The sequence below is a fragment of the Triturus cristatus genome, chromosome 4_2 (assembly GCF_964204655.1).
Source record: "Triturus cristatus chromosome 4_2, aTriCri1.1, whole genome shotgun sequence".
Lineage (NCBI taxonomy): Eukaryota > Metazoa > Chordata > Amphibia > Caudata > Salamandridae > Triturus > Triturus cristatus.
This window is the reverse complement of record NC_140586.1, coordinates 207,965,895-207,978,713: the sequence shown is the minus strand read 5'-3', so window position 1 is coordinate 207,978,713 and position 12,819 is coordinate 207,965,895. Positions and strand designations below refer to the sequence as shown.

The 12,819-nt window shown below is 50.7% G+C and overlaps 1 protein-coding gene across 1 annotated transcript in view; it reads right to left on the bottom strand.

Moving 5' to 3' along the window:
- ACO2 (aconitase 2) overlaps window positions 1-12,819 on the bottom strand; it is a 392,352-nt gene that overhangs the window by 352,941 nt on the left and 26,592 nt on the right. The window contains exon 2 of the mRNA XM_085601209.1: window positions 10,240-10,382. Coding sequence (XP_085457335.1) covers window positions 10,240-10,382 — 143 coding nt within the window. The remainder of the gene's footprint in view (window positions 1-10,239; window positions 10,383-12,819) is intronic.

Below are 12,819 nucleotides of genomic sequence, written 5' to 3'. Positions count from 1 at the left end.
CCGTGGTAGTAGCGTGCCGGTCACATTTTTCACTGTTTAAGTGTTTTAGGGCCAAAGGCTTGGGGCCACTGGCTAGATGCTCCTATGTACAAGGGTGCCCTAGACACACAAAGGCTTAGGATCCAGTTCTCCTATCCACTCCCATAATGAAATATACAGGCCGCATCTTCTATATAATCCAGAGGTTGGGTCTCTAACCTTGCCATGTTTAAGTGGCATATGTTCACCACCAGGGTGGTCACTTTTTTCCACCAACTGGCCTAGATGACTGTGATACAGGCTGCCAGCCCTCTAATAGTGCTTATTTATCCCTTGGAGCTCCTCCAGGGGCCACCATCACCTGCTGAGAACAACGTGGCTCGGATCACAGCCCCTACTCCACCCAGAGAAAAGGGAGGGCCACCACTACCATCCTGTGCTCACGTTTGCCGGCACGGAGTAGATTATATCCCCTCGCGTCAGTCCTTAGCCTGCACAAGTTGTGCCGCCGTCTGACCTCGGCCGTCCCAAAAGGCTGCACATCCAGCCACAATCCACAAATTGCCGGCCTTCTCTATGCCCGCCGTAGGGACACTTGTCCCGACTGCTGTGAGCTCTATTGACAAAAAGGAAAACGTCTGTCTCGTAACGCGCCATACTACTCAACTTGGCTGTGCCCACTCCAGACTCTTCTCCTTCAGAACTTTGAATATTCGAGTGAGTACCCTTATGTGGGGCCGCACTTCACCAGTGGAGCTTCTTGTGGGTCAGCTTACTGGCCACTGTTGGGTACCGGGTAGTTGCTGTAAACCCCTGCTTATAAAGGTAGGAGCAGAGGTACACAAATTCACGTCCAGCGCCCTGGCCCTGCCAATATACTCTGTTTAAACTGATTTCTCAGGGTTTCCTGACCCATTTTAGCATCTGCCTGGGTGTTCGGAAATCAAGCAATAATGCTTTGTGAATGAATGTATGTAGTGATTTCAATGAGGTAAGCATATAAGCATTTCAGATCAAGTATTAAAATGGATTCTATCCTTTCTTACCAACAGTTCATGCAGTCTTGCTTAGCCTGTAGTTTGCAAAGTGAGGTGTTTCCCAGAGTACTACAATCTCCCCACTGCTACTCAACCTGCAAATACACACCTCCCCTCCCCCCCCCCCACCCCCCCGCTAGGCTATTATGGCATTCTGATGCATCTAGTTCCATTTCATTTGTTGTATTGACCATATTACTTGTGTTCTCTGTATTACTAGGACATCATTATGGTTCTGTGAAAAACGCCATCATACCTTTCAGTGCGGAAACCCCTTGGCACAGTTTTGGCCTAGTGGCTTATCAGCACTACCTGACTTCACCCCAGAATTACCCTAGACCCCCCCTTCCACATTCCCCGGTTTCATCCACGTTTGTCTTTACTAGACTTGCAATATCTGTTTCTACCCATTTGGTTTTGGCGAACTAGACACTTTTTAAAAGAGAACCTTCCCACTGCCACAAACGTGTGTTTCTCTGTTTGCACAGTTCAGCTCAAAGTCAAATAAGTTATATTTATTTATGTACAAGATTAGCAGCTCTGATCTGGAACCTATTGATAATGGGCAATAATATCTATTACACTGTTAAAAACCTCGAAATGCGGGGGCGTGGCTAACCGAGCCAAGATGATGGACGCACTCTAAGAGTGCTCCGGGACCCCTCCACCATCCGCCCGTAATTCTAGCTCACAACGAACCATCGGAACCTGTTTCCCCCTCCTTACCTGGCTTGGTGATCTGGCGGAGTGTCCGGGAGTGTGGAGACCTGCAGCGGGACCTCTGAAGCGGTGGGCCAGCCCGCCGACTGTCAAGAACAAAATGGCGGCGGTCTGTGACCTCCGGCGGCGCAGGAAGACCCCGGGAGAGGGAAAAGGACACTGCCGCCTTCAGGGGCGCTCCAGCATGCTCTCTGGGGGCCCGAGGCTATGCTGTGACGGGTAGTGGCGGGAGTGACGCCTGATGCCCACGGGCCTGCCCGCGCTTGCACTCACTTGTGGGCTGACTGGGGGTGCGGCCGCCATATCGGGCGGCGGGAGCTGCAGTGATCGGTTGCAGGCCTTGGGGCGAGGAGAGGAGCTGCTGGCGCCTGAAGATCTGGGTGAGTCCCGCACTGAAGCGGCTGGGTCCTAGAGGCAGTGTGGTCCGGGGACGGTTGATTGGGGGGGCACCGCGCGCGCAGGCAGCCACCGTTGGGGGGGCGGCCCTGTGTGGTCCCCCTCGTTGCCCGGCTCGACTGACTCTCCCTCCCAGAGGGTACGCTGCTGGAATTTGTGTGGACAGGACCCTGACTTCGCACCCATGGGTGCGGGCTGGCCCGGGACCCCATATCGGCCGCAGAACCGAGCGGCGGGGAGCCTGCGGTGGATCCTCGGCCGCCCTGGTCCACACGGCTGGGCTGTTCTCGCCCTCGAGCCTGCGTTGGCGTGAAGGGGGCCCTCCCTGCCCTACTGCTACACCCCGATTTCTTTCTCTCCCTTCGGCCCCCCAGGACACATTAACACTTGCGGACCTCCTGCTGGGGCTTTCGGCCGCTTGCCCCGGACGGCAGCTGTTTGTGAGGGCTCATTGGTTCACAATTGAGGCGCTGAGCGGTGGGGGCCTCCCCCCCACGCAGTCCCACCAAGGATTCTTGGCTATAGAGGCGGGGCGACTTGGTGACTGGGTTAAAAGATCTGGGACTCCGGCCATCAGGGCCTTGCCGGCAGTACTGGGGCCTGGCCTCCAGTCATCTCACCATCCACCCTCTCCCCCCTCAGGGTCCCACTTTGTCCGGGACAGCAGAGTCGGCCGCATACATGCAGCGGCGATCTGGTCCTTACGGTGCATCAGCACTGATTGTTCAACCTGCTTGACTTCGAGCCACCCACAGAGGTTCGTGGGTTGCCCACTGGGGGACTCATCAGCAGGGGGCCCGGGCGCTACGGCTCTTAGCGGTGCTACCATGGGCAGGACGGACAGGTCATCGAAGGCTCCTGCCACCCAAACCAAAACGGACCGTTTCACTACCTTGGAGGCGGGCGCTCCTGGGGGGGCCGCGGAACAGGAGCCGCCGCCCTCAGCAGAGTTATCTACCATCGTGCAAGCCATCCATTCTTCGCAAACCTCGGTGGAGGGGAAGATCGCGGAGGTGCGTGTGGACATGACTCTTAGCTGGCAAGACCTCCGTAACGCCAACGCCCGGATCAAGGAAACCGAATCCCGTATCTCCACCGTTGAAGACGACGTCCAGCAAATCAAGGGGCAGGTGGCCTTCCTTCAATCTCACGCTCAGGAGCTGCACCGCCGCGCAGAAGACACAGAGAATAGGTCCCGGCGCAATAACCTTTGCCTGGTGGGTTTCCTGGAGGGGGGCGGAGCAGGGCCGCACGGCGGAATTTCTGGAGAAATGGCTCAGATCATGGGTCCCTGAGGGTTAGCTCTCTCCCTGGTTCGTGATTGAGCAGGCCCATCGGTCCCTGGCTCCTAAGCCTCCCCCAGGTGGGGCCCCCCGACCTATCATAATGCGGGTCCTTAACTTCAAAGACCGGGACGCCATCCTGTCGGAAGCCAGCAAACAGCAAAGGCTCTTGTACGAAAATCGCACCATCATGATTTTCCCGGATTATACCTGTGAGGTTCAAGGCCAGCGCCGCTCCTTTGATGATGTGAAACAAAAGCTGAGGGCGCTCAATATCGCCTTCTCTTCGCGGCACGCCTGCGAGTGGTGTTCGCCAATAAGACCTTGTTCTTCGAGAGTCCAGCTGAGGCCTGGACCTGGGCGACGGAGGAACGCTCGTTGCACACGGATGATCGAGCCCCGTGGCAAGAAGGGGCCGGGGGTGGTCTGGCTCGCCTCCCACCTCCCGCTCTCCAGCTCAAACGTAACCACTCCCGCAGGTGCCGTGGACGGAGACAGACACGTTCAGACTCTCCACCCGGCCGCCCCCTTCAACTGACACTACTCTCTGATGAACCATCACCTGGGAGACGCTCTGAGTCATCTGACCATTTGGCTCCTGGGGCGCTTCGCCCCGTCCTTCCTTACAGGTTCCCCGGACACAGACCTCTCATGTAGCCCAATGCTTCTGAAAGATCCTGCTTGAACTCGTCTCTGCCTGCCGGGCCTGGCTCCGCAGCCGGAGGGCATATCTAGTCCAACCTTATTCCTTTCTTATCTGATGGTTCGTTTAAAGCGCATCCTGAAATGAGGAGGGGTCCGCCAAGCTTTCCCATTACCAAGCGTTTTAGTTTGGCTGTTCACTCTCTGGTTTGTTGTTTGGGCGACAGATGCTTCTGTTCCTGAAGTGTAGGGTGAGGGGGTGCGAGTTCTCTTTCCAGTTTTGTGTTTCTTTATGTTTCTTAGTTCGAACACACCAGCATTCATGCAGCACCTTGACATTCACCCGACGCAAAAGACAGACTGGATCTCCCCCTTCAGGCTTGTAGTTCCACTGGCAACCCAAGTACCATGTTTGACAGGCCATTAATAAATACCCCCCTGCGTATCAGGTCTTGGAACGTTAATGGCCTCCTGGACCACCTTAAATGCATGGCTGTCCTCAAGTACGCGCAGCGCTCAGGGGTGGACATTTTACTTCTACAAGAAACCCACCTGCTGGGTAATCACTGCCCCTTCCTAACGCGTTACGGCTATGACGGAGTGTGGCACTCTGGGTTTACCAGGGGTTCCCAGGGGGTGGCAATCCTAGTAAGATGCTCCCTTCCTCTGGTGACTGTCCAAACGACTCTTGACGCTCAGGGCACTTTCGTGTCCATCAGTGGCACAATAAATGGCAACCCGCTCAACCTGGTGTCCCTTTATTCTCCCCCCTCGATGCCGACGACGACTTTAAGTAAGTCTGTTGAGCTCCTGGCGTCACTGCCCCCCGGCCCAACATTTCTTGGGGGCGACTTTAACGCGGCCTCGTCACCAGACCTCGACACGACAGGCCCGCCATCCCCAGGTAGAATTGCGCAGGCCAAGCAGCTGCGTTCTTGGTCTGCCTCACTAGGTTTGTGTGACACCTGGCGACTGTGGCATCCCCACGCTAGACAATTCATACACCTCAGTGGCACAGCATACACAGGCATGCATTGATGCCATTTTCGTTCCGTCGACAGACTGTCTTCTGATTGAGGACATCTCGCTTCTTCTGCGAGGTATCTCTGATCACTCGCCAGTGCTGATCCGTGTGGGCCCCCTCCCTCCTCTGTCCGACAAACATGGAGGTTAAATGCCTGGTTTCTTCATGACAAAGAATTTAGAAAGGTGGTGGGGGTGGAGCTCAAACAGTACTTTCTCTCCAACAAGGGCTCTGTCCTCCCCGGGCACCCTGTGGGAGGCAAGTAAGGCCACGATTAGGGGAGTCGCTAAGGGCCAACTCAAGCGACAAACCCAATTGGAACAGATTACCTTGCGAGAGGTGCAGGCCCTGCGCCTCGAACGTGCCGTGGCCCGGTCCCCAGACGCTTCCGATACAAGACTTCTGACCTGGCTCCGGTTGGAGATCAAACAGCTGGCGCTAGCGCTCCTCCGTGGCCAGGGTATATGGCTGGGGCGACAAGAATGACGCACACCTTCACCGCCTGGCTACGTACCCAAGGGCGAACCGTATAATCCCCGAGATAGTGGCACCGGATGGGTCACAGTGCCGTGCCCCATTGGAAATGGCGCAGGCCTTTGCTGCCTACTACCGCAGGCTATATGAGGCCCGGGCCCCGACCCTATCCCTTACAGACCTGATGGATGGAGAGGGTGGCCGCCTCCCGCGGATAGATTCCGCCGTCCAAGCCGACCTGGACCGTCCCATTTCCGTGAGGAAATTGGAGACGCAATCGCTCTCGTTTCTTCTGGCAAAACTCCGGGCCCCGACGGCCTTCCTCAGGAATATTACGCTCACTTCCGGGATGTTCTCATCCCTCATCTAGAAGCGATGTTTCGCCAAGCCGTGGAGAAGGGTTTGTTTCCTCAAGAAACGGACATAGCCACCATTGTGGTCCTTCCGAAATCCCAGCCCACTTCGCCGCAGTGTGCAGACTACCGCCCCATCTCCCTCATCAACACTGAGGTCAAACTTTTCGCCACCCTCCTTGCCCTGCGACTCAAGCCCCATCTGTCTACGCTGGTCCACCCCGACCAATGTGGGTTTATGCACACAATGGGAGGACTGGGTGGGCCCCCTGGAAGAAGAGGACTGGCGAGATGCCCTTATGGCCCCTAGAACGGTCACCGCCTCTGCTAGGCTGCGCTTAGTGCAACTCTACTATCTACATGCCGCATATCTTACCCCTGTACGTCTTCATCGCGTGGGACTTAGTCCGTCCTCAGCCTGTACCAGGTGTGGCCAAGATCCGGCTGACTTCCTACACATGGTGTGGGCCGGTCCCCTCCTGGCGGGATTCTGGAAGGGCATCGAGGATGAACTCTGAGGTTCTGGGGTGAGGGGTTCCACATGACCCTAAGCACACGATTCTGGGCACCACTGATGGGTTGGATGGGTCGCGAAATGAAAAACTGTTTTTCAATACGACCATTGTGGTAGCCAAAAGGGACATTGCAGCCTCATGGAAGTGTCCTGATCCCCCTACCGTGGGGCGTTGGCAGTGTGGGGTGGACTGGTGCGCCACACAGGAGAAAGTTATGTACGCTGCACGTGGTTGCCCCAAGAGATACCGTAGAGTTTGGGGGAAGTGATGGGGGGGGGGGGGGGGAGGTCTAAATCACGAGGGGCTTGATTGGTTCCATCGTATCTTTGCTTCATTAATGTCTGTATGCTAGGTGGTGGGATTCTGTGACTAATTCTCGATCATTGAAATATGGTGTGATTTGGCTGGTGCATTCCTTCTGTAAACTGAATAAAAATGTTTATTAAAAAAAAAACCTTGAAATACCAATGAAGTTATTTTTTTGTAAACAAAATAATCATGCTTTTCAGTGCTATATTAGACTGTTAAATTAATACACTGAACGCTGACCACGACAGCCTAAACAGCTGCCTGGCAATCCCTCAACGGTGGAAGCCCTAAAAAACTGAGGTCCTGTTTACACCCCTCAGTACTGATCACTGGAACAAAACTTTGCCCGCATCACTGAGCCCTTAGCATGCCCCAGTTAATCCCACAAGAAATTTAGGGGTTCACCTTGACTTTTCATGGACAATAAAAATTCAAGGTAGCAAATAGCTGCTTTCTTCAGTTCAAAGTTCAAAAGAAGGGTCTCCCTTTTCTGGTAGCTGGCTTTTAAATGTGGTGGTTTTATGCACTGAACAAGTCAAGCCTGGAGTGTGGTAGTTCAGTCTACTTGGCTCCTTCTGAAACGGATTCAACATCTTCAACTTGTGCAAGACGGCAGTTCTAGCCAACTGCACCAATCTGGACTATATTATACCCATCTTAAGATCGATTCACTGGCTACCTGTGACAGAATTACTTTCAGATTCATGGCGATTTTGCACAAGGACAGTTATAAACTTCTACAATGTTTCTTCCAGCCAAATTTGCATGGCACAATCCCAAAAGAAGCCTGCATTCTGGCAACCCATTTCTTCTCGCTGGCCTCAGAGCAAAAGGAGCCCACTGATGCTGCAAAAATCTGGAACTAGTGACCTCTATCCTCGCAATCTGCCTTCTATAGTTTAGTAAATACTTGAAAACCTGGCTTTTTATTCAAACTTCTTTAACAGCAGGGGTTACTAGTTTGTTTGTCCAACAGCGTCAAGAGGTTGTGTACGAGCAGGTTACAAGTACCTGCTACCACAGAGGTTTTCAAAATGTTTTGCTCTGAGCCCCATAAGCAAAACATTGTGATGTTGGACCCCCGCCAAAACTTTAGGGCAATGATTGGGGGAGTGGTTAGAGCATGGCTGAGAGAAGGGGGAGTGGCCTTATGAGATCATTTTAGAGGCACTTTTTCTGCAGCTCATAATCCACCCTAAATGAGAGATTTATAAACTAGCAAATGCATCAAACAGTAACTGGCCCAAAAATACTGCTCTCCATAACTAAGGTGTTACGAGCCAGTTGCACTCTTTACCTCAAGAAACGGAACCCTACGGCATTAACGATAATTGCTGTCCCGAGTAGCAGGCTATCTTCTCAGTGCCTTTCTTCCCTTCCACATCATTCCTGACCATCACGCCAATCCTGGAACAGGTTTGGTCACTTTCAGAAAAAAATGAGCTCTTTTTTGCATCAAAGCTGCCGTTAACATTAATGCTAGAAAAGAAAATATGCCCCAAAGCCCCTTTGTATAAGAGTCATAATTGCAAAACAGTGATTCCTTAAGACTCCTTGGACCTAGTGCTGCTGCGCCTGTGTCCCCAATGATAGCTTCTGCCATGCAAAGCAGGCTTTCTATGCAGTTTGTGAAAAACACAGCCTACCATCTTGCCACATACTCCTCTCCGAGACCCAAAATAAGGTGTCTCCTCTGCTTCAATTTTACCATTTCTCGGGGCATCGTTGTTATAGCCTAAGCAAAACTTGCACATTAAGTGTTCGTTGGGCCTTAATGAAATCAAGGATTGGGGTTCAGAGGGTCCCTCATGCCGCTAGGCCCTGGTGGCACTGCACCTGCAGCAATGATACCAACAGCCCTGTAAAGCAGGCTGTCTGCTCTGCCCACTCTACTGGTCCTTCACTCCTATGTCTGGGGCCTAAAGCAGACTTTCTTCCCTTTTGTGTAGAAAACAAAAACAGGTAAGCTGGTACACAATACCAGCAAGGAAAATGGACCTCTACTATTGTTTTTCGTACTAAGACACCCATAATTGGGGTGCAGGGGTCACTCACACCCCTTCCCCAATACACTAATGGTAGCATCCTCTTCTGGGCCATCTCTTCGACTATCCATGGATCTCGCTCCTTTCCTCTGGGCCATTATGCTGAGGCCCCAAGGGTATGGAAGATCAGGCTCTGCATCTGACTGCCAACCTGGTGCCCACTTCCCTGTCTCTCCCTGGGCTCACCTTTTGCAGAAAGAACTTTCCCTGAACAGCCTAGCTTATACTGCGTGTAATACTATTTTGAAATAATGACTTTAATATATTCTGGGACCTCGTACCACTATAAATACACAAATCGCTATTTCCTACTGCACAAACTAGGATTCAGTTCCAAGTTAACCCTGGACGTAGTTTGTGTAGTAGCACTAAACGTAGCTACGCAAGTAGCTGTTAGCACTGTGTGCTTGTCTGCTCTGAGCAATAACTGCAAACAGCATCTTGCATAGTGCAAGTTATGATAAAATAAGTATCTGTCTTCATATGCTAAAATGCATATAGTCATTTCACAAAAGTGAAAATGATAAATTAGCAAGCAGTGAGGTGATGATTTTAGGATCCCCCCTAACCTAGGGAGAGAACCAAGCAGATGCCTTGAAAACAAAAAGCACATCATCTTAAACGATTCGGTGGTGATCCCATCCTCTTAGGACCACCACAAGCACAGTTATTATTCCGTGAGCGAAGCGTAGTACTATGCCCAGGATTATTCCAAGTTAAGTCGCACAGACATCTGCAGTGCTTGCATCAGTCAACTGAGGTTTAATAAATGTAAGAGTGTACATTTCTAACTGATTTCTTCCACTTGCATTTATTTTTCATTTAAGCTGTGCGAGCCTCATTTTATCTGCACTTATTTGAGGGCGAAAATTCAACAAAATACTTAAGATTTTCCTTTTCTTTTTAGCCATGTCTTAGACTCCGCCACCACGTACACTGACCCTGTTCCATGGTACTCACGATTAAAGAATCCACTCACATTTCAAGGGCTGCATGTAAACGAACACAACCTGGAAACACTAAATATAAACAAGGTTGTACTTCCAGGGCATCCGAATTTACAAGTGCTTGCAGAGACATTTGCACCAGCCATCCCTGGGAATACATACACGGACCCCCAGGGGAGCGTGTCCCAAAGTACAAAGACCCCCCGCCCAACCATAACATCTTAAAAGCCCTTTTGTTCCACAATAATACACGGGCCCCATTATCCAAAAAGCATCTTGTGCTAATAACTACAGCTCTCGTAAGGAAGTTGGCCCATTATATATACACAAGCTGTACCTAAATGGTGCTTTGCACAAAAGATATTTAACATCTTATTCTTGCACTTGGTCAAGCCACATCCCAAGAGCAGTTCTTCCAATCGTTATCGCAGGATATTTCACGGTATGAAAATAAAGTGATGTTTTACTAGGACATGGTTGGGCTGCAGTGTCCAGGGATAAGACAAATCACTCACCGCTTCCGCACAATGTCAATCTTCTTCTGCAGTGTCTCATAGTTGATGTAATCGTTGGGCTCGAAGTGACTTACTGCCACCTTGCGCTTCTGGCAGAGGGCGGCGGAGACATGATACCGCCGGACCCCATGGATGAGGAATTGCTGGAGATGGAGAGGAAAGTTCAGAGCATTCATTAGACCAATAAAGCCAGAATAGGAGGCTTGGATTCATTACATCAACAGAGCAAGAACCAGAAAGCAGCAACACAATTACAGTTTTATTTAAAATGAAGCCCTAAAAGGTAGAACATTCAAACCATTACATATAAAACCACAGCGATTACCATGTAAGGGGACGGAGTTTTGAGAAGGAATACGATTTACCTAGTTTTTCTTACTGTAAGTTGTCCCCTTCTTACACTGGTCTCTCGCTTCTCATTTGCCTTAACCTGCTTTACTATGGAGGCCTCCTATGTAGCCTCCACACTTCAAGTTTTATTTTTTAGCAAGACTGTTATTGCGTCTCTAGCTCCTTTACATATTCATTCATAACAAACAGGTATTGCGTTTGGTTGAAACGTGACCAGGTACCAACCAAAATGTGTGCAAACGTTCAAAAATCTATGGCACTACCAAAATACTTTGCTTACCTAAGCCGTGTTCTGCTAAGGCTGCCAGAAGTAAGTGCATGAACAGCCCACAATATACTGGGTTTAACATTGGGCTCTAGTGTACTTTTGGGATATTAAAAAAAAAAAATTACAAAAAGATGCGACAGCAAAGGATACTTGGGGTTGAAGGCTGAGATAATGGCTGCATCATAGACCACACTTCAAAAATATTTAAATGGAGGAAACAACCACTACTCGAGGCATTCAGAACAGGATTCACGATCGACAAAACTGCTTTGACAATTCCCCCATACCAAAAGCACCACTGCTAATGCACAGATACGAACAAGTAGCAAGAGGGTTAAGAAAGTTATGGAATCGATGAACGATCCAGTGCTGGGAAAAACAAAAAAACACTGATGACATCAAAAGAAGGCCATGACCCTTTACAAAGCCCCCTGGACCCATATACCAAACACTAGCACAGGGTACCCAAAGAGTGAACAAGTCATAAAACACCCAAAGATATTAGCTCACTGCATTCCTACATTCCGGTAGAGTAGAGTCACTCATTCTTCTATGTACACATATAAGAAGTCTGGAGAAAAACCTGGAACACAAATTACATACAATAAGATGAGTAGGAAACAGGGCCACAAAGAGCTATTTTGGTAGTTATCCAGCCAAGGTGCTGTCACTTGGAAGATGTTTGAGTGTAGGGAAGACTACACACCATCTGAGCTCACACACCCCCAAGACTGTAGTCCAGAAACAGAAGGGTGTGGTAAGCTACACTCAACAGGAATTACATTTAAACTGCCATTTTTCATGGTGCTTCAAATCTAGGGCTAATTTTAAGGAATATATAGCTCTACCAAAACCCTTTAACACAAGCTGCCTTCCTAATTATAACCACATACATGCTACCCTGAGATTGTTCATACAGGGGATAGGGGAAGTTGCACCACAGCCTCCTGCATGGAACTGAAAACCCAACAGACATCTATGTACTCCTTTACCCCTGCCCAGGACAGCACTTATAAAAGCACACAGAAATCAGCAAAACACCATTAAAACATGGATCCCAGTTCCCTCCATAACATGAATGGCTGACAAAAACATATGTGGTCCCAGCTCACTAACTGAGGCTTACAATGCTCTTATGCTGTGGCAAAACTCAGAATCATACCTACAAGCATCCAAATCAAATATCTTTATTCGATCTAGTTGAAACTAGGCCATAAAAGCACAATACATTACATTACAATGATATCAAAATGTTAAAACACTACAAATGGTTAAAACTTTTGCACTTAACAATGCCTTGGCGGGGCATGGCCAAGCTGAAAAGCAAGATGGGCACTCACTGAGAGAGCTCTGCCGGCCGAGCCTATTAATCCTGCATAAATCAGCTTAAATCAATGGCGCTGGTACACCACAGAACACGGAGCACTCACCTAACGGCGGTGTGCGCCGGAATCGTTTGCCTCTGTTATTGTGGGGGCACTGAGTCACTCCCAGGACGCGCCGACCCGGGCCTGCTGCAGCCTTCTACGCTGGGATCCGAGACACCGTCAAAACCTGCACGGCAAGCGCAGCTGCTCACTCGGTCCCCCGCTGGCCCTGCCGGGATCGGTGGCAACAACAGAGAATCCTCCTGATGTGCCCACATGTCGCCAGAGCCCAGATGGTGGAGGGCTGAGCCGGAGGCCGCGGCGGCTGTTAGGGGAACCAGCCGGATCCATTATGCCGGTGAGTCCAGAGCGTGGCCGGCTGACCTTAGCTGCGCAGCCCCGCGAGTGAAGTCCCCAGCGGCGAGGTGCAGTCTGGTGTGTAGCGGGGGTTCACGCTGCAGACTCGCCTGGCTGGCGGGGCCAGGCTGCTGCTGAACAAAAGTCGCGCACGCTGGAGCTCGGTTATATGCGTAGAAGGCCGAACCCCAATACTGCGCTAAACTTGTTCACCCTGTATGGACCCTGGGGTCCATA